At 34.7% G+C, this 21,442-nt stretch overlaps 5 protein-coding genes across 5 annotated transcripts; 2 read left to right on the forward strand and 3 right to left on the reverse strand.

Annotated features, from left to right (window-relative positions):
- The first annotated feature begins 275 nt into the window (after positions 1 to 275).
- LOC133328310 (SUMO-activating enzyme subunit 1) lies at positions 276 to 1,357 on the forward strand. Its single transcript, XM_061536877.1, has 2 exons — positions 276 to 817; positions 880 to 1,357. Exons 1-2 carry the CDS (start codon positions 276 to 278, stop codon positions 1,355 to 1,357), a joined length of 1,020 nt encoding a protein of 339 aa, XP_061392861.1.
- Positions 1,358 to 1,504: 147 nt separating this feature from the next.
- On the reverse strand, positions 1,505 to 2,385 carry LOC133328307 (proteasome subunit alpha type-2). Its single transcript, XM_061536874.1, has 4 exons — positions 2,298 to 2,385; positions 1,979 to 2,234; positions 1,747 to 1,902; positions 1,505 to 1,683 (listed from the first exon to the last, which is right to left on the reverse strand). Exons 1-4 carry the CDS (start codon positions 2,299 to 2,301, stop codon positions 1,509 to 1,511), a joined length of 591 nt encoding a protein of 196 aa, XP_061392858.1. The 5' UTR covers positions 2,302 to 2,385; the 3' UTR covers positions 1,505 to 1,508.
- Positions 2,386 to 4,454: 2,069 nt separating this feature from the next.
- LOC133328306 (c-Myc-binding protein homolog) lies at positions 4,455 to 4,988 on the reverse strand. The gene is made up of 2 exons (XM_061536873.1): positions 4,977 to 4,988; positions 4,455 to 4,913 (listed from the first exon to the last, which is right to left on the reverse strand). Exons 1-2 carry the CDS (start codon positions 4,986 to 4,988, stop codon positions 4,455 to 4,457), a joined length of 471 nt encoding a protein of 156 aa, XP_061392857.1.
- A 2,997-nt stretch (positions 4,989 to 7,985) lies between these two features.
- LOC133328308 (acid phosphatase type 7-like) lies at positions 7,986 to 9,853 on the reverse strand. Its single transcript, XM_061536875.1, has 5 exons — positions 9,848 to 9,853; positions 9,441 to 9,641; positions 8,829 to 9,172; positions 8,189 to 8,747; positions 7,986 to 8,123 (listed from the first exon to the last, which is right to left on the reverse strand). Exons 1-5 carry the CDS (start codon positions 9,851 to 9,853, stop codon positions 7,986 to 7,988), a joined length of 1,248 nt encoding a protein of 415 aa, XP_061392859.1.
- Positions 9,854 to 13,007: 3,154 nt separating this feature from the next.
- Positions 13,008 to 20,961, forward strand: LOC133328309 (uncharacterized). Its single transcript, XM_061536876.1, has 4 exons — positions 13,008 to 14,013; positions 14,654 to 14,839; positions 18,839 to 20,787; positions 20,855 to 20,961. Exons 1-3 carry the CDS (start codon positions 13,008 to 13,010, stop codon positions 20,782 to 20,784), a joined length of 3,138 nt encoding a protein of 1,045 aa, XP_061392860.1. The 3' UTR covers positions 20,785 to 20,787; positions 20,855 to 20,961.
- The last annotated feature ends 481 nt before the right edge of the window (positions 20,962 to 21,442 follow it).

Below are 21,442 nucleotides of genomic sequence, written 5' to 3' on the forward strand. Positions count from 1 at the left end.
GAACTAGATCAGAGAAAGGAACTATATTAATTAAAGAGCTGGAACTAGTTCCGATCGTTCCTTTCTCGAAATAGTTCCAATGAACTAGTTCGTTCCGGAACTACTCAACTCTACAAATCTACTGTTTTTCGAATTACCTATCCCTAGTAAGCTTGTGGCTTCATTTGCAAATCTATCTACTCTATCTACTGTTTTTACCGGTCGAGCCATTAGTGGCGAAATTTTATTTTATTGAATTTCACAAAAGTAAAGTAACAGGTATTATGGGCGAACAAATGGAAATTGATAACTCGAAAGAGAACGGCAACACTGAGGTAGAATTAACCGAAACGGAAAATGAGTTATACGACCGACAAATACGTTTATGGGGACTGGAATCACAGAAGCGTCTGCGTACCGCAAAAATACTAATATCTGGTCTAAGCGGAATTGGTGCAGAAGTTACCAAAAACATCATTCTGTCGGGTGTACATGCTGTTAAATTGAACGACTCTAATGATGTGACAGAAGATGACTTCTGCTCCCAATTTTTAGCGCCTCGAACTAGTTTGGGAAAAAATCGAGCGGAATCGTCAATCGAGAGGGCGAGAGCTTTGAATCCCATGGTTGAAATTTCAGCCGATACCCAACCAATTTCCGAAAAAAATGAAGAATACTTCCGGGGATTTGATGTGGTTGTCATTACCGGGGCACCAAACAGCGAACTGTTGCGTATTGATGAGATATGCCGTCGAAATGACATTAAGTTCTTTGCCGGCGACGTTTGGGGTATGTTTGGATACACATTTGCAGACTTGAAAGATCATACGTTTGTAGAGTAAGTGAGAAATCAATATTATGCAGAAAAACTGCTGTTATGATTTTTTTTTTATTCCACAGGGACGTTGCTAAACATAAGGTCATATCAAAGCCAAATGAAAAAGTTAAGACTGAACTGGTCACTACAACTGTTCAAAGAGAACTCAAATTTGCTCCTTACCAAGCTGTTGTGGATTTTGATATAACCACTCCGGCATATCAGAAAAAATTGAAACGTACTGGTCAGGCTCTTATACTTTTGCGTATATTGCAAAAATTCCGTGAAGAATTTAAGCGCGACCCATCTTACAAAACCCGAGAGAATGACTTGAAAGAGTTGCTTCGGATTCGAGATAAAGTTGGAAATCCCGAACTCATAACTGCCGATTATTTGGAAAATACATTCAGTCAAATATCACCAGCTGCGGCAGTAGTTGGTGGCGTTTTGGCCCAAGAAATCATCAAAACAGTAACGAAGAAAGAAGCCCCCAATTGTAATTTATTCCTATTTGACCCACTGACCTGCTGCGGATTTATTGAATCGATTGGCGTAAACTAATCACATCTACGACTTTTATCCATTCGCAAACAATAAAAATGAAAACGATTGAATTAAATAAGAAAAATATGTATATTTTTTGAAAACACACATAGACACTCCACCTATATAGATTATTACTCATGGCTTAGAAGTTTCGTTTTTATATGATCTAGGGTATATTAACCAGGTAGTCCTTTACGGTAGCTGGATCTAAACGTTTGAAACCGTTACGATCACATATTCCAACTTCAATGTTATCGGCTGTCATCTTTCCTTCAAATCCCTCTTTCAGAGTTAGAATCGCTGTATGCACTGCATCGTCCAACTCGAGGTCTTCGCTATACCTATATGAATATAAAAATTAGAATTTATCAACAGAATTTTTATAAGCTGACTTTTTTACTTACCTTTTTTCCAAAAATGTCTTTCCGTTGACAGCATTTTTGCCCATTGCAGTTGCTTTCCATGCGAAGTAAGCACCAGAAGGATCGCATTGGAACAAATATGGACGGTCAGAATCCCATCCACAAATCAATAGTGAAACGCCAAATGGTCGAACACCACTTAAAAAGAAAAAATGTTAAAAAAAAAACATGCAAACTACATAGATCTCTTTAGACCGGCAACCAAACCACTTACCCAGTTTGAGTATATTCCTGCATCAATGTAGCAACCCGTTGCACTAGCTGAGCAACTGGAATGGGCTCTTTATATGTAAGATAATAATTTTGAGCGAGTTTTCTTGCCTGTTTAACTAAAAGCCTGTAATCAGGTCCCATGCCTGAATATATCATGCCAATATGTCCTGTGATCATTTCGACTCGATTTACACTATGTTCTTCATACAAAGTCGATTTGTGCTTATTTTCAGTTGCAATGACAACACCATTGGAGGCTGTGCAAATAAAGCGAATGTTAGTAAGCACATTTTTCGATTTAGTTATTCAGGAATTCTTACCCATTATTCCAACAGATGGAGCACCTGCAGACACAGCAGCTAGGGCATATTCCAATTGCACTAGCTTTCCCGAAGGGCTAAATATGAATGACAAGGATTATTTCTGGGTTAATCACAGGTTAAGGATTTTTTTCGCCAAAAATTATACCGCTGTTCTTAACTCAAACATCGATGATAATTACCTGAATGTTGTTAAAGAAAAGCTGTAACGTTCCGATGCCATTTAGAATTGCAAAAATACAAATTATTGAAATACAATCAACTATTCGAATGCCAAAAGACCGTAATAATCGGCAAATAACCAAATAAACTAAAAATGACACAGCAAAGCTGTACGCATAGTTGCCATATCTGTGAAAATTATACGCTACCATCACAACAAAATAAAAGCAATGACGTACCGCCGTAAAAAATCGTAGTCGTATTTTGACAAAATTTATACTTGTTTCTTTTTAATGTTATTACAGGTTTTGGGTCATGCTTCGAATATGCTTATTAACATTTTAAATGTGATGTATAGCCTCTAATAATTTCTAAAAATTTATTTTACTTAAAAGTAAATATGTACTGATTGTCACATGAACCTTATATTCAGATAAAAGCAAAGCTTTTCAAATTATTCAGGGAAAATCGATTAATTAAGAATTGTTAGAAAATAATCAGAATATTTACAAATCCAATCCATAAAACTGAATTTTTTTATGAAAAAATTGGAATCTTGTGTTTTCAAAAGACTAGTGACAAAAATTTAAATGTATGTATAAAAATGGTTTGTATCTACTGCCTGCACAAAAAAGTCATTTGTAATGGCATTTTCTATTATCTGTACCCGTATTCGAGATCAAAGATCTGTTCCAGAAAGTGCAAGAATACTGAAAGAATAGAAATGTTTTCCGATTTCTCCCTTTACATTTTTAACTAAAAAAAAATATTTTGCAACTTTGGTGGAGAAGTCATTTGTAAATGTCCGTACTTATGCGACAAATCGGTAAAAATTCCGATGAAAATTTTTATAGAAACGAACTACAACAGAGTAAGGGAGAAATAGTTTACAAAAATTTGGCGTAGTCGTAAATTTTATATAAGAGTGAATAAATAGTACCTTCCCCAAAAAATAAATCTCGTATGAAGTCATGATTAGAGTATACTACATATGTTACGACAAAGTACCTAATTCCGGCATGTACTAATAATCGGCATCTGTTTTATATAACTTCAAATAACTAAAAAATCCTATAAAAAATACCTTGAATAATCTTGAACAATACTACAACCTATCTCTGTGTGAAATTTCATCGAGCTAAGTACATTTATTCAGTAAAAGTTGGGCATTTGGTCAATGAGGTTCAACACTCATGTTTCTTAAGTAAAAATTAGTGGGTATGTCGATTTCAAAAGACTTGTAACTATATTAAAATTATATATTTTTCAGGGATCTTCTTCGTAATTGTAAAGAACATAAAGGAGAATACTTTAAAATTTTAAATCATTAAACAAATATTTGTAATTATGATATTTTTATCGATGCCGCCTGTCGGAACAAACATTTTTATGGTTTTCCTATAATTGGCATATGGGTGAATAATAAGCACATTTTCGACCATTTTGGCTCAAAATTGGAATACAATGTTAACTAAGTGCTCTAATTAATTCAATTCTTTTTTGATTGGTAATGGAAGACATGGTTTTAATCTTAAATTCTTTTAAACTTTGAAATGCCTTATTTAGCCATGCTGAGATTGGATTAAAAGTGCCGACTATTAGCACAAAGGCGCTATTTTGTCTTAATATCAATTTAATGTACTTTAATACAAATTAATTAAACAAATTTGTATTGCGTCAAGGAGTAAACAAAATTTGGAAACATATGAACCTAAATACAATATAGTGAAAATAATGCTCTCGGGATGGTGAAACGTTTAAAACGCGAAAATCCGGCATAGTTTCTTCCGTGAATTTTAGGGACTCATATACAAATGGAGATAAAAACGCCCTTCTTTCAAATGCGATTTGGAATGTAGTTCATCCGCAAACAATATATTGTTACTTATGTATACATATAAAATGAGATTCTACATATCTAAGACTTTAATCCATATTTGGAGCGGCAAAACCAGGACTAGCGAATATATTTTTTTCTATATTCAGTGCAACTTTTTAACTATTTTCAGTGCAGTTGTTGATGTTTTGCACCACATCTGTATCAGGCGACACATGTTGAGCGTGATCCACACTTTCTTCCAAAGTGCCGGCTGCGTTATATTCTGGCATTTGCTGATGTCCCGAGTTTTTTTGTTGAATTTCATCCACATTTTCTTCAATGGAGACATTGTTTGGGGTCGAGTTCTTAATTGGAGTATCGTTAAGCAAATCTGGATTGATATTCCTAATAATGTCTGTAAGACGTTGAATCTCTGCGCGTGCATCGTCCAGTTCACTTTGTAAATAGGCAATGTTGTCGGCCTGAAGTCTAGCATCACCTAGATTCTGTAACAAGTACTGGGTTGGATCTTCGGGACGCTCCTTCAAAATACGCACGAAAACCTTCGTTAGAGATTCTATTATGCCACCTCGTTCCAGGTAGCGTCTATATTCATCACGTTTAGGATCTATCGGCTAAAAATTATACAGAACAGAAAGTTTACTACGTTTCTCGAAAGGCCCCATTATCCTGCTTACTTTAAATGCCATATTGAGAACAAATTACACTGTTTTTTTTTCCAAAACCGATTTGGTGATTTATACGGCGAAAGGCAAATCAGTACGCTGCTACCAATGTTTTTTTTCTCATAAACTAACTGTTTTGAAAATGAACAGTTTTGAATAGGGATGTGTAATTCGACTTGTGGCCATTCGACAAAAATCGATTAAAACGTGTTTAGATGCGCTACACACTATTGGACGTTTTGGGTCTGTTCTAAAATATGCAAGAATGTACATTTTTTTACTGTGGTAAATAAAATAGTAAAAAAAATTTTAGATTATTGTACAGTACGGGAATAAATTATTTATAAGTTTGCCGATGCTGATGTACCATTGTTTTTACCAGTATTTGTCTTACCAAACATTTTTTTATTACGAACGTTCCCACGCCTCACATTCCCATCCCTGCCGACCGAGGGGGCGACCTCCCCTTTCGTAGGGATCGCGTACACACCATAATACGCATCATGGTGGAATATGAGATGGGAATAGAAAACCAGCTACAGAATCTACTCCAATAGCCAGATAATTATTAAGTTGCACTAATTTAAAAATACAATTATATTAGATTTTATGAGTTCAACATTCTTGCTAATATCTACATTAGAGTACACAGAATTAAAATCAATACAAATTTTACTGAGTGAATAGAATAATTTGTGCGATGAAAATGTACATATAATAGTTGATAATATCTACTAGATCGAAAAGGAACATTTATTCTAATAGATGAAATTAGGAAATCAGAGGGTATATTACCAATTAATATTTTTAGTACCATCATAGTGTTCAACATAATACGTCTACTTTTCAATGTAGGTAACCGAATTAATTTTAACCTGCTAGTGTAAGAAGGCAACACAAAATCACTATTCCAATGTAAACCTCTCAGTGCAAAAAGTAAGAATTGTTTCTGCACTGATTCGATTTTATCGGAATATATTGCATATTGCATTTTACTAAACTATTTTAAAGTTGTGAAGAAAAAATCTAATTTTTTTGCTGCTTCTGGGACAGAGAATTGGTCTAGGCTTTTTATAAATTCGTTACGAAATCCATTCGATTTCAAATGTCAATTTCATAACATATACGTCAAACATAATCCACTGGATTTATGAACAGGGTTAACGTAACGTATACGCTATGAAATTGACGTTTGAAATCGGGTGGATTTAGTAGTCTAAACGCGCTCTTATTGTAGTATCAAATGATACATTCTTGCAGCTTTTGGAAGTCTAATTTATAGAGGGAAAATAATTCCCATAAATCAAACATTAATTGGACGGCGTTTGCTCTGGATTTCCTTTTCGTTGTAAAACTTCGATGCTTAATTTCAACTCGAACGAGACAATATAAATGGTCTGTCTCTGTACTGCTGGAATTTATTTATATTTATTTTTGAACATAAGCACGTTACGGACACTTCCCATGACAGCTTGACCATAGGTAGACCCTCTGATACTGATTACAACAACATACGTTTTTTCGGGGGGAAATCAGTTCTTCTCGAGATATGGGGTCATAAAGATCAAAAAATGCCCTCACTTTTTATTAAAAATATGTAAGAATACCACTCCGAAACTTTTTTAATTTTTACTTTTGATACGGATAAAAATCACATTTTTTTGTCGTAATAAAAAAAAGAAAAGATAAAAATCACAATAAAGGAAAAATTGAATAATAAAAGGTTGCAGCAAACCCCAACTGATTTGATTCTAACGTAAAGGGGGAAACACATAGGAGGACTTCAGCAATGGCATGTTAAGTTAGTTTCTTTTTTTGTAAAAGAATAAAGGAGAACGACGTCAAAAATCATGTTATAAATTGTATACAAATTTCAGAAAATGGAAGAAAATTCGTAAGTAATGCAAAGTTTTTAAACAGGAAAATGGGAAAATTTGAGAAACAAAGTTTTCTTCATGGAATAACACAAAATTTCCAGCATTTTCATATGTGTGATAATGGCTCAATTAAGGGTAAGGTGTGGAAGCGATAGAAATATAAATAATTATATCCAGAATAATATTTGTTACTACAATATCAAATTTTCCTTATGATATTGAACAGAATAGTGAAAATTAGTTACTTGTCACTTTTAAAAATATATATTTATTGATCAGTCCAGCCGCTTTCGACAAAGAGTGGGCACCGCTAAAGGATTTTTAAAAGTTCACAGCCGATAATTATATCCAGACATTGTTCTTGTACAAAACCACCTTTCAAATTAAATAGGAATGACAAGCAGTTAATGTCGGGGTAGTTCATATATTCGAATTTGTTCATATTTTTGATTCGTCAAGCTTAATTACCGCTAATTCCCTGATTTTTTCAATACTTTAATGTCAGTTTGAGTGTTCACAATATCGAGAGTTCACTGTACAAATCTTACAAAATTGTACGCCAATTTGTTTTAGTAGTTCAATCATATTGCTAAGCATATTGTATTACATTTATTGGCCTATTGGCTTCGTAATAAATGTTGAAGTTGAAATAAATAAATAATCCTTCCTTCCATGCCAGAAAAAAGAAAAAAATAGTACAAAGCTTGCTTAATATACATTTTGAACAAATCTCAGATCAAAACCAATATTTAACTGCAGAAGAGAGTTTAATTAAATTTGGATTAGAATATTTGTAAACACCTAAATAAAGACATTTTCCAATAAAAATTATTACTTTGCCTGTGTTGAATGAATTTAGGTTTAATAGCTAGAATTCTTTATTCAATACATTAGTGCTGCCTTTAAGTTATAAATGCAGTTTTAAGAAGTAAAAATAAAATTATGAACTAATCAAAACATATTTTGTGCCATTTTGTTAAAAATACCGGAATGTAATATCAAAGCGATAAAAATCAAATATCTCTATTGCAAATAATTAGTGCATAGTTTTTGGTATTGTAAGGATATAATATTTTTGGTTTAGGCGTATAACTTTTGCGCGAACTGTAATATTGAGAGTTTAGTGCGTTAGACGACGTTTTCATTAAAGGTTCTCATATGAATCATGGCGGTCCTTAATGATCCAAAACGAATCAATGATACTTCCATTTTTATCATCTGAAACCTGTTCAAAATATATATGGGTATGATTAAAAGCCTTTAGTCGTGTGTATCCGTAATCCTGAAAATATATAAATTAAATGTAAATGTTTATTAGTTTCAACTCCTCCATATGTGAGCACTTACTTGACTGTGAAAAGCACTCCATTCAGGTATGTTTTTAATAAATGGCTCTCGACCCTCTTTACATCCCGCTGATCCAGTAATTAAATGGACAGGAGCTTTTGGATTGTGGTACGGTTCTTTATATGAGCCGTTTCGAACTTGATAATCATATATGGGCCAAAGTCGTTCATAAGAATGTTCATGAGCCCATATTTCTACGTCTACACCAAACTTATAAAAAAGTTCTTCCAAACCGAACAAGTGTACAAACGGCCAGCCAACTCTGGTCAGCGTCTGTGAATGTGTGCAATCATTGTCATTTTCATTACTGCAGTACATTGGTCTATGACCGTAGACAATTATCCATGGTCGAATAGCGCGATTTTCCGGTTTGGTTGCTTCCTCCAAATCTTTTTGCAGCCATGCATATTGAAAAACAAGTGGCTTTAAGCCATAGTTTAGAAAATAATACATCTCCGTTGAAATCCCTATAAAATGAACTGGTCCCAAATTAAAACTGTAGAATAGGTTTTCTGTTTCGCCGGGCATACTAAATCTCGCCCTGTAGTTTGAAAAATTGCTGCAAAATGTAATTTTTTTATTAAAAACAATTTGTTGATATTAAATAATCTGCAGCCGTGTTATGTCTATTGATACACACTATTTTTCTTCGTGATTTCCTGGGACCACCATATAAGGAACGTAGGCTGCGATTGTTTCAACTTGTCGCATAAACTCATCACCGACACGAGCATTGTCCGTATTCATGTCATATGCAAAATCACCTACATGAATTATGGCATCATACATTCCCTTCTGGGTGTCTTGTTGCAATCGAGCTAATGACTGAGCATTTTCGTTTCCCATATCTCCGAATAGAGCAACACTGGGTGACCAATCGGCACCATTCGGCACTGTACGAAATTCAAACTTGGCGGACCAACCTAAGTTGCTGCCGCAATGGTATATATATTTAGTTGATGGCTTCAGATTTGCTAATGTTACCTGTAATGTGGTAAAATTTTATATAAAGTGAAATGTGTCACTTGTTACAACTTTAATTTATTTTAATGATACTGTGATTTCTATTAATCAGATTTGTGACAATTAGTATTTAAAATGCATAAAGGAAAACCAAATTATAGCAATACATTTTTTGAATCGTGTAGTGACTATGTATTTTAAATTTACAGTTTCGGTTATTATCGAAATTGTTTTTTTTTACGTACGTGTATGAAGCGAAAGTGTGTATATATTTTTATTTCAATATTACCCTGTGAATATATTGTATTTTATGTTTATCTCCACCATCAACAAATTCATTTCTAGATCCTGTTGATTTATACTTAAAATCATTTTCTTCGCCCCATTCTACAATGCTTTCACCAGTATCGTTACGTGTGGACCAGGTAACAACAATGTCACTTGTTGTTTCTGAAAATAAAAATTTGTATGAAATGCAGTTTTTATGGTACTAAATAATTAATAAAATTAATGATTAACGAAACAAAGTGGGAGGCAGGACACCGCCTTGCTTATTGAAATTGAAGCTTATGATTGGTACATTCCAATAACATTGTTCAAAACAAATTCAAACTAATTTTCTCAGTATGAATTAAGTTTTGGGCTTTCGTTTATTTATTAATTTTATTTTTTCCTGCATTTAATTTTGTTTATTACTGTCATTTAAATTATACGGTCAGATAATGAATTTTTCAACTAGTTTAGGTAATATTGTTAGCTATAATAGTTTTCTTAGAAGTCAGTTATGCAATTTTAAAAACAATCTTAATATAGGTCACGTAAATCTCAGAAGTTATAATTTGAGTAAGAATACTTTTAAAATCCATGAATTGAGAAATATTTTAGAGGGTAATAATCTTGGCATTTTTGGCGTGACAGAAACATGGTTAAAAACTGTTGTTTCCACAGAAGCTATACAAATACCAAGTTATTTTTTGTTATAGGAGTGATCGTCCTTGTCATAGAGGAGGTGGTGTTGTAATGTATGTTTCTCAGAATATTAAACATAAATTTGTGTGTAGAGGAAGTTCTTATGGAGTTGTTGAATATGTTTTTTCGCGAGGTAATTGTAAGTAATTGTGTTTTTGTCGGTGTGGTTTATTTGCCACATGACGATATTGTGGCTTTTGAAGATGAAATCTCTGATCTTGTTGTTAGGTACTTAAATGTGATTATTATGGGAGATTTCAATAATAATATGTTTGATCTGCAGCGGAGTTTAGTTGTAAGGGACATTTGTAGCAGATTAAATTTATCTGTTGTCCACAACTCAATGCCCACACACGTCGATATTGCGCATACCTCAACTTCTTTGTTGGATTATTTTTTTGTGTCGTGTCTGAATTTGGTAGCATGTTCAAATCAGTTTTTGTACCCTGGTATTTCTGATCACTCGTTCATCTTTCTATCAATTAATGATCCCAGTTCTTGTGTGCAGAGTTTTTATGAATATGCAGATTTCAGTTCTGTTGATCCTGTGGCGCTTTCCAACGCCTTTGATGCATACAACTTTGGTGAGCTTTATTCTGTGGCAGATGTTGATGCCCAGCTCGATATATTGAGCTGTGGTCTTCGGCACTTGTATAGTGTAGTTCCTGTTAAAAGGAGGTTTTGTAAAATTAATAATGATGACTGGTTTAAGTCTGCAGAAATTCGGTATCATTTGTCTCTTTGTGACATTTCTTATAGGTCCTATTTTCAGGATAAAAGTGTTGAAAATTCGAAATTGTTTTGTCGCTATCGTAACCGAGCCAAAAAATTATAAGAAAACTAAAATTTATTGCTCATAAGGATATGTTTGCAAATAAATCCACAAAGGAAGTGTGGCCAATTTTAAATAAAAATGGATGACAGAGAAGTCGGGAATGTTGATGTTGATCAATTTTCGTTGCACGTTGTCAATTCTAGATTAACACTGTCTGTGTTTCCAGAGATGTGGAAAATTGCAAAAATAGTGTCTATTCAAAAAAGTGAATATAGGCCTATATCCATAATGCCGATTCTTTCTAAAATGGTTGAATATGTCATGAAAGATCAAATGTTAGTTTATATTGGCAAAAATACTCTTTTTTACATGAGAGCCAGTATGGATTTAGGAGTAATCGCGGTACATCATCTCTTCTTGTTGACTGACAATATAAGAAAGACTGTTGGTGCGGGAGGTTGTTGTGTGTTGTTGTCAGTAGACTTAGAGAAAGCCTTTGACAAAATTAATCATGCTAATTTAATCAGAAAATTGCATCGTTTGTTCAAATTTTCGTCCTCAGTTTGTAAAATTATCTCGTCGCATTTGTTCGGAAGGAAACAGTATGTTTGTTGTAAGAATGTTGTTTCTGCAATGCTCCCTGTGAATAGTGGTGTACCCCAGGGGCCTGTAATTGGGCCTCTATTGTTTGTTATGTATGTTAATGATTTGCTAAGTTGTATTAGAAGTAGAAGCTGCATGTCTTTTGCATTTACTGATGACTTGCAGATTTTGTTTAAAGGAGAATATGTGTTTTTAGATGTTTTGCAGTCCTCTATACATTTTAAAATTAAAAAACGTGGTTATCTGCAAACGGATTCTCAATTAATACACGAAAGAGTAAAGCTATGTTTTTTGGGAACTTGCAAGAGAATTCAGTAATGGTCTGTTCCCGTTCTGCAAGAATCTACTAGATTTTTCTATTTTCTTCGATAACATAAAGGAAATTTCGTTATCGTAGTAAAAAGTAGTAGATTCTTGCAGTACGGGAACAGACCATAAATGTTTCCATTTATAATAATTCTATAAATGTTGTAAGCTCTATGAAATGTCTAGGTTTGTTTATTGATAGTAGTTTGGTGTTTGACGTGCATGTTAATTTTTTGGTGTCCAAGGTAAACTTTATTTTAAGAAAGTTGTACTCTTTGGATATGTCTCCACCTAAGAGCATTAGAATTCAATTGGCCCATGTATTGATTATGCCAAATTTTTTATATTGTATTGAAATTATTGGGGGTTGTTGTGGATATGTTTTACGTAAAATTAAACTCTTGTTCCATAGGGTTATGCGATATATATATTGTGTTAAACGTCGTGATCAAATTTCTCCTTACGTTAAAGAGTTCCTCGGTTGTACCTTTGAAAGTTTCGTGAGTTTGAGGTCAATGTTGTTGTTCTACAAGACTGCAGTCTCCTTCCTCTGTAGTTGATTTGTTTATGTTTTCTAGATCTGTTAGAAACATACAAATACTTGTTCCACGTTTGTGCCCTTTTTTGGAAAAAGCCTTTTTTTGTGAGAATTTCTGTAATTTTCAACACTTTACCGCCTTCTCTTAAAACATTTAGCTCTTCCTTAAAATTTTATCGTACTCATTTATATGATTACTTCAACCTCAATTCCTCTTAAAATTCGTGGGTTTTGTTTAATTACTTGTGTTTTTATTGCATAATTGATTTAAACATTTAAATAATTATAGCTATAATAAATTATATTTCTTTTATATTGATGATTGTGATATAATAAGATATTTAAACCTGTAAATTGTAATTAGTGTACTGTAGTTCTTGGCCCTATGTGCTAGGTCGCTACATCAAATAAACTAATTATAATAATAAAAATGTTTTTGAAGTACAGTGGTTCTGAACCCCTCCAACTAAATAGAAGTTAAGATAATGATGACTGGTTTAAGTCTGCAGAAATTCGGTATCATTTGTCTCTTTGTGACATTTCTTATAGGTCCTATTTTCGGGATAAAAGTGTTGAAAATTCGAAATTGTTTTGTCGCTATCGTAACCGAGCCAAAAAATTATAAGAAAACTGTTGTATACGTTACGTATTCAGTAACTACTAAAATGGAACCATTTGATGAAAAGGCTACAACCTGGAATCGTTGGGTGAAAAGATTTGAGACGGCGATGGCGATTTTTGGTACGAGCGAGACGATGAAGGCTAAATATCTATTACATTTCATGGGTACAGAGGCTTATAATAAGCTATGTGACAAGGCTTTACCCTTGATACCAGAGGAATTGCAGTATGATAATATTTGTGAATTGCTGGAGAAGCATTATAACCCTAAACCCAATGAAATATTTTTGAACTTTAAATTCCACTCACGTAAGCAAGAACCTACAGAATCCGCCGCAGAATATTTAGTGGCTTTGAGACATCTAGCAACGGGCTGTGGATTTGGTGAATACCTGGACAAAGCACTGAGGAACCAGTTTGTGTACGGCATAGGGAACAGAAAGATTCAAGGCCGGTTATTGGAAAAGGACGATTTAACATTAGATGATGCAATACATTTGGCAAACATGTTTGAACAAGCTGAAAAGGGGTTCCAAGAAATGAATAAGCAGCAAGAAGCCGTTGACATGGTGAATATGAGAAAGACAAGAGAGAGGGAGAAAAGAGTCAGAGAGACAGAACAAAGAGCGAGATCGAAACAGAATACAAACTGTGACAGATGTGGCAGCAGTGAGCATAATTCAAACGATTGCCGTCACATAAATTCTGTATGCAATTTTTGCAGAAAGAGAGGCCATTTAAGGCGTGTGTGTTTTAAAGCAAGATCTACAATGAAACAAATATCTGACGGCGAAGTCAGTGGAAAGGAGGACTCAGAGCAAGAAGTGTGTAAGATGGAAAGTAATGGACAGAGCTCCAGCATACGGGATAAAATTCTATGTACATTGGAAGTAAATGATCGTAATATCACATTTGAAGTTGACACGGGAGCGCCGGTCACCATCATAAGTCTTGCCGATGCTTACAAATATTTTTCGAAGAAAATACGAATTCATGAACCAGATTTGGAACTCTATAGTTATTGCAAGACGCCTATAGATTGCGCGGGAGGTTTTTAATCATCGCAGCTGATCGTTGAAAAAAAAATACAATTTCTACTTCTACTTGCATACATGCAGTGAATATGTTGATTGCATTTTGATTCTTATTAAAATTTGTGAAGAATTGCGTGGAATATTATAGATCGACTCATTATATCTCGCCATAAAATTATCATCGAATCTGAAGTTATTGCATAATTGTTGCTTTTGATTTATTGTTTTGGATAACTGTTGCTGCATGCTAAATTGTTGTTTTGTTATTCTGTTGTTGCATGCTGATTGTTTTTTTCTGCGGCTGTGATTTATTGTACCAAAAATGCCGAGAGTACTAAAGTGTGGTATTTGTAGCGACTCAATTACCAAGACACAAGGATGCATAATGTGTCGACTATGCTCTAATTGGTTACATGCTTCCTGTGCCAACATTTCTGAGAAGGATTTGTCTGCATTGCGAGCAATGAAATACACTCATTACATTTGTTCAAAATGCGACACGGGTCTTCAAACCAATCACAATAGTGGAGTAGCTGATGAGATACGAAATCTGAATACAAAGTTTGATGGCTTTATTTTAAATAATCAAACTGAGCAAAACTCAATAAAATCAGCATTAAATGATATTAAGAATGAAATGTGCTCATGCTTTTCAGAGCTTAAGGCTGAAATTGGCAGCTGCAAGGAACAAATACAAAATGTGGAAGCTAGTACTTCATCAAAAATAACCGAACTTGAAACAGAGATTAATGTCCTGCACCGAAGACTCAATCGTGCCGACATCCTGATTGGTGGACTACCAGCGGGATTACCTGATTTGATTGCACCTGTTCTGGCGTTAGGTACATTTTTTAATGTGCCTCTATCAAGCCCCGACATTAACCATGTTTCATACATAAGTAGAAAAACACAAATACTTGTTAAATTTAATAATGTATCGATCAGAGATTCGATAATGAAGGAGTATTACAGGACGAGGGCTCTCAAAATTAGTGACCTGATCGTGGGAACAGGTGATGATTTGTCTAACCGAGTTTATCTGAATGAACATTTTTCTCCTGGTGCAGCTCAACTCAATTCCTTATGTAAGAAACTGCGAAGACAAAATATTATTGTCAAATTTAAAATCTTGAACTCGAATAAACCAAAGGCAAAACTATTGTTACCCAGTGGGGCAGATATTTACGCTGATGTCGAAAAATGCACCTCTTTGTTAAATGGAACTGAATCTATGCCATCTTAAAGTCATTTAAATGCTATTTTATATTATTGTATGTAACATACGTCTTTCATATTTTTTTCTAATGATCAGCTGTATGATTTGATTATATTTTTTCTATATTTTGAATTTTTTGATATGAATTTATATTCTAGCGTTTTTATATTAAATATATTATTTTGGCTCCCCTCTTCTAAATTGTTATCTTATGATGTCTCTTAATGACAACCTCGGTCCAGTTGTAAACAGTAGCTCTTATATAAAGTCTGTCCTATGCTCAAATAAGAATAATTTCAAAGTCGCCCACTTAAACTGCCGTAGTATAAAACCCCAACTTAAAATTGATGAAATAAGACATGTAATTAATGATAGCATGTTTCACATATTTGCTGTATCAGAAACATGGCTTTCATCTGATGTATGTAGTAACGCAGTTTCTATTTCAGGATATAAATTGTGTCGCAATGATCGGAAAATTGCTGGTAGAGGTGGGGGTGTCGGGATGTATATAAAAAATGAAGTACCATATAAAACCATTTTTCAGATTTCTATGATCGGTTGTGAATCTCTATTTATAGAGTTAGTTTTTGACAATGTAAAGACCCTTGTTGGCGTGGTTTACTTGCCATCTGGCAATTTACTAGATTTTGAATATAATCATAGAAATCTTTTCTCCAGATATTCGAATATTGTCGTATTAGGGGATTTTAATCTAAATCTATTTGATGTTCCAAAAGCAAATAATGTTCGTGCTTTCTGTACCCGATACAATATGTCCATAATACACAACAGCAAACCAACACATTTCGGCCTAAGTAGAAGGTCGACATCACTAATTGATTTCATGCTAGTCAGTGATGTCTCTTTAATAAAACTCTCCGACCAAGTTCAATGTCCGTCTGTATCTGACCATGCCCTTATATTTGCTTCTCTCTACTTTAATATTCATTGTCCGTCTGAGTTTATAGAATATCGAGATTATAATACAATTAATTGGGAACATTTATTTTCTATCCTAGATAACTTTGATGCTAATGCATATTCTTGTACAGCTGATGTGAACATAAAATGTAAGCTCATTATGAATCTGTTTGGTGATCTTTTTTCATGTGTACCTATTGTTCGAAAGAAAATACATCATAGATCTGACCGTTGGATTGAAGCTAGAAATGTTGTTTTTGCCAGATCGATTAGAGACCTCGCCTTTTCCGCTTTTCAATCTAATCGATCCCAAGAAAATTGGTCTTTGTACTGCAAATATCGGAATAATTAATTTTAATGAGTTCCCTGACACTATGCCTTCATTCTCTTTTCGGTGTGTTTCAGACGTTGAGATTTTCGAGGCTCTTGCCAATATCAAGTCTAAATCGGTTGGTGTTGACGAAATACCGATACATTTCATCAAGTTGGTCTATCCGTATATATCGAACTATATTTCACAGTTAGTGAATAATATACTGACGAGTTCAGTTTTTCCTCAGGCATGGAAAATAGCTCGGGTGGTGCCCATTCCGAAATTGAAGAATATTAATAGCCCAGATGATCTTCGTCCCATCTCAATACTACCAGCATTGTCCAAAGTAGTGGAAATCGTTATAAAAAATCAAATTTTAGAGCAAACATCAAGATTAATAACAGATAATCAATATGCTTTCAGAAAGGGTCACAGTGCTACACATTTGCTTTTGAAGGCCACGGATTTTATTCGGCAAAATATTAATGAGGGCAAAGTAAATGTATTGGTATCTCTTGACATTTCAAAAGCTTTTAACTCAGTAAATGTTGAACATATGATTACTAAACTAAGGGAAAAATTCAACTTTTCAGTAACCGCATGTCGACTAATCCACTCATATCTTACAGGGAGATTTCAATTTGTTGATGTTAAAGGTTTTCGGTCTGAAACGGTTCCACTTTACAATGGTATTCCACAAGGTTCCGTATTAGGTCCTCTACTGTTTATACTGTATGTAAATGATTTACACGAGTATGTGGAGTCGGAAACTTGCAAAACATACCAGTTTGCCGATGATATATTTCTGATATTTACTGGGTACAATGATAATATATTATTTTTTGAGAGTACAATAAATGCATGTCTTCAGCAATTTTTGTGTTGGGCATCTATAAATTGTCTCACAGTAAACTCGTCTAAAACGAAAGCAATGATGTTTGGTATGTTTAAAAACGTCTTTCCTGATCCAAATATTAAAATTTGTAATAATAAAATTGACTTTGTAACCCACCATAGACTATTGGGCGTAGTTCTTGATAATGAACTATCGTTTCGGCACCATGTAGATACTTTATCTGGTAGAATTTGGGGATCACTAAGACAAATTTATGCATCAAATATATCTATGCCTATCAATATTAAGAAGAAAGTAGCTCATGCTATACTGTTGTCAAATATCCTGTATGGTATTGAAATTGTATCAGGTTGTATTGGTATAAATCTTGCTCGGTTACGTAGGACTTTGAATGCTGTTGTGCGTTTTATATATAATGTTCCAGTCAGAAGACCTATATCTGAATATGTAAAACGCTTTTTAGGTTGTTCTTTTTTTAATTTCATTTCTTATCGAAATATACTGACATTTTATAATATAATAAAAACTGGCGAGCCTAAACCATTAACCAGCACGTTTTCTTTTTCACATTCTTCGAGAAACCCTCAAGTGGTGATACCAAGAATTTATAAATCCATTTATGCAAGATCATTTGTAGTTAGGGTAGCACGATGTTGGAATTTATTGCCATATGATCTAAGAATATTCTCCCATTCTAATAATGTGTTTAAAAGAAAACTTCATCTATATTTTGGTTTACTGCAATGATTGGTGGTTTTGAAATTTATTATTCTTCTTTTTACTACTGGTTTACTGGACATAATCTCATCTCTTTTCTTATTATTGTTTGTATTTTATGGCTGGATTGGACTGGCTGAAGATTAAAAGGAAAGAAAATAAACAAAATTCAGTCGGCGAATTTGGAAGGTCAGTTAAGGATATCTTGGAGAAATATCCAAATTTACAGTCAGTGGGCAAAATTAGGGGGTTTCAGGCGCGTTTGAATATTAAAACCGATGCTGGTTAGAAGGCGCGAGGTGTTAAAAAGATTAGATGACCCGAAAAATACAATACACCAATCGTGGTGCGAATAAATCTTGCGATAATCCGGTCTTAGTGGTGGGAATTGCCTACAGTCGACGAATTGTTTAGATGGAGAAAAATATTGAAGATTATTATTGCAGTAGAAGTACATCCAGATGACCAAAAGATAACCCTGAGCACACACAAAGGATTATCAACCAACAAGATTAACAAGGCAAAGATTAATGGAGCAGTTATTAGCGGATATACCGGGTGTTAAGGTGTTCCTGGATGACATTAAAATAACAGCCAAGGATGATAGGACACACTTAGATTCAAGGTGTTAAAAAGATTAGACCGATACAATATCGAATAAATCTTGGCGGAACCGAGAGAGTATTGAGTATTTTGGTTATGTGGATCGACAAGGAATTTAAGACACCCGCCAAGATTAAGGCTATTTTTCCGGCAACCAAGGGAACTAGACTAGAATTATTATGGTCGTTTTATAAAAAATTTGAGCTCTATAGTTTATCCTCTAAATCGATTACTGCACAAAGAAGTTCCATTTAATTTTGATGCTAAATGTAAATGGGCTTTCGAAGAAGTAAAGAGACAAGTGGGATCAGAGGTGGTGCTGACACATTATGATCCAAGGAAAAAATTAACATTGGCAGTGGATGCGAGCCCTACGGGTGTGGGAGCCGTATTGAGTCACGAATTTGGCGATGGAACGGAAAGACCTATACAGTTTGCATCGCAAACTTTAAATGCAACCCAGAGACGGTATAGCCAAGTAGACAAGGAGGCATACGCAGTAATATTCGGGGTAAAAAAGTTTTTCCAATATGTATATGGAAGGGAATTTACTTTAATTACCGACAATAAAGCAATATCACAGATTTTTGCGCCTGACAAGGGATTACCGGTATTGTCTGCAACGCGTATGCAACATTACGCAGTATTCCTGGAATCTTTTGATTACAAGATTCGATTGCGTAAATCTAAGGAGAATGGGAATGCAGATGCGCTATCGAGGCTTCCTGTAAATGAATGCAGCAAAACAATCAGCGAGATTGATCAAATTGAAATGGAATTAATTGAGAATTTGCCAATCACCGTCAAGGAATTAGGACAAGCCACCAAAAAAGATGCGGAAGTAAGACGTTTAGTAGACAGTTTGTCATATGGTCGGAAGTGTGAGCCTGCCGACAGTTTTGGAATCGACCCATCCGAATTTAGCTTGCAACAAGGATGCTTATTAAGAGGCATAAGAGTGTATGTGCCAAAACCGCTGAGAACTAGAATAATACAAGAATTACATTCGGGACATTTTGGTGTATCAAAAATGAAGTCACTTGCCAGAGCGTATTGTTGGTGGAAAAATTTAGATAAGGACATTGAAAAAGCGGTTGCTGGCTGTTATGAATGCCAGATCGGGCGACCAGATGTAAAGAAAGAACCTGTACATTGCTGGTTACCTCCGAAGAAAGTTTTCGAAAGGGTGCATGTGGATTACGCTGGTCCCTTTTTGGGCAAATATTTTTTTGTACTGGTGGATGCTTTTAGTAAATGGCCGGAGGTAAGGATAGTTCGAGACATTACCACGGAGACAACAATCGAAGTATGTAGAAGTATATTTGCGCAATTTGGAATACCAAACATTCTAGTCAGCGACCACGGGACGCAGTTCAAAAGCGCGAAATTTCAAGAGTTTTTAAAACAAAATGGTATCATGCATAAGTTGGGGGCACCGTACCACCCTGCAACGAATGGTCAAGCTGAACGTTTTATACAAACCTTCAAAACCAAGTTGAAGGCAATGCCTCGTAAGGAGGAGTTACAGCGAAAAATTGATCAAATTTTATTGGCATATCGACGAGCAATTCACCCGGTTACAAATAAATCACCAGCTATGACAATGTTTGGGCGACAAATACAAAGCAGATTGGACCTCCTACTGCCCAACAATGAAGTCCGGGACCCCGAAAGACAAAAAACTTCAAGAGAGTTAGCAGTAGGAGACGCTGTGATGGCTCGGGATTATATGAATAAGCTTAAGTGGAAGCCTGGAATAGTAAGAGAGAGAATTGGTGATTTGCATTACAAAGTGAGGCTGGAAGATGGTAGGTGTTGGAACAGACACATTGATCAATTGAGAAAGATTAATGGCAGAGTAATGCTGGATAACGAAGTTGAGGAAACACATAGTGCTAGTTATGAGCCATCAGATTTAACTTTGGAGAAGAGAGAGAACCCTACAAGTATGAGTAATGCGGAACGAGAAGCCACAGACGAATGCGTGATTTCAGACAATCGAGATCAGTCCTTCGCAACGCCCCCAAGTTCTCCGGGGTCAACATTCATCGGATTTGAAGAGCCAGCAGGGAATGGTGAGGCAGTCATAAGAACGAATCCTAGGAGGAATATACGGCGACCTCATCGGCTGAATGATTATGTTATCGATACGGATTGAAATGTATTAGTGATCGGAGTTTTAAGTTAATAGTATTTTATTGAATTCATTTTATTATTTTTGTTATAAGAGAGGGGAGAGGTGTTGTATACGTTACGTATTCAGTAACTACTAAACTACTATCGATGTAAGCATATGTAATAAACACCATCACTCAGTTGTTATGAGTTACCCGAAGGCAACAGTTGTTTCACTAGCAGACCGGGATATATAACAAAAACTAAAATTTATTGCTCATAAGGATATGTGTGCAAATAAATCCACAAAGGAAGTGTGGCCAATTTTAAATAAAAATGGATGACAGAGAAGTCGGGAATGTTGATGTTGATCAATTTTCGTTGCACGTTGTCAATTCTAGATTAACAATGTCTGTGTTTCCAGAGATGTGGAAAATTGCAAAAATAGTGTCTATTCAAAAAAGTGAATATAGGCCTATATCCATAATGCCGATTCTTTCTAAAATGGTTGAATATGTCATGAAAGATCAAATGTTAGTTTATATTGGCAAAAATACTCTTTTTTACATGAGAGCCAGTATGGATTTAGGAGTAATCGCGGTACATCATCTCTTCTTGTTGACTGACAATATAAGAAAGACTGTTGGTGCGGGAGGTTGTTGTGTGTTGTTGTCAGTAGACTTAGAGAAAGCCTTTGACAA

Source organism: Musca vetustissima, unplaced genomic scaffold (genome assembly GCF_032173495.1).
Source record: "Musca vetustissima isolate MV318-11 ecotype Yass unplaced genomic scaffold, APGP_CSIRO_Mvet_v1 utg154790, whole genome shotgun sequence".
In the NCBI taxonomy this organism is placed as follows: Eukaryota; Metazoa; Arthropoda; class Insecta; order Diptera; family Muscidae; genus Musca; species Musca vetustissima.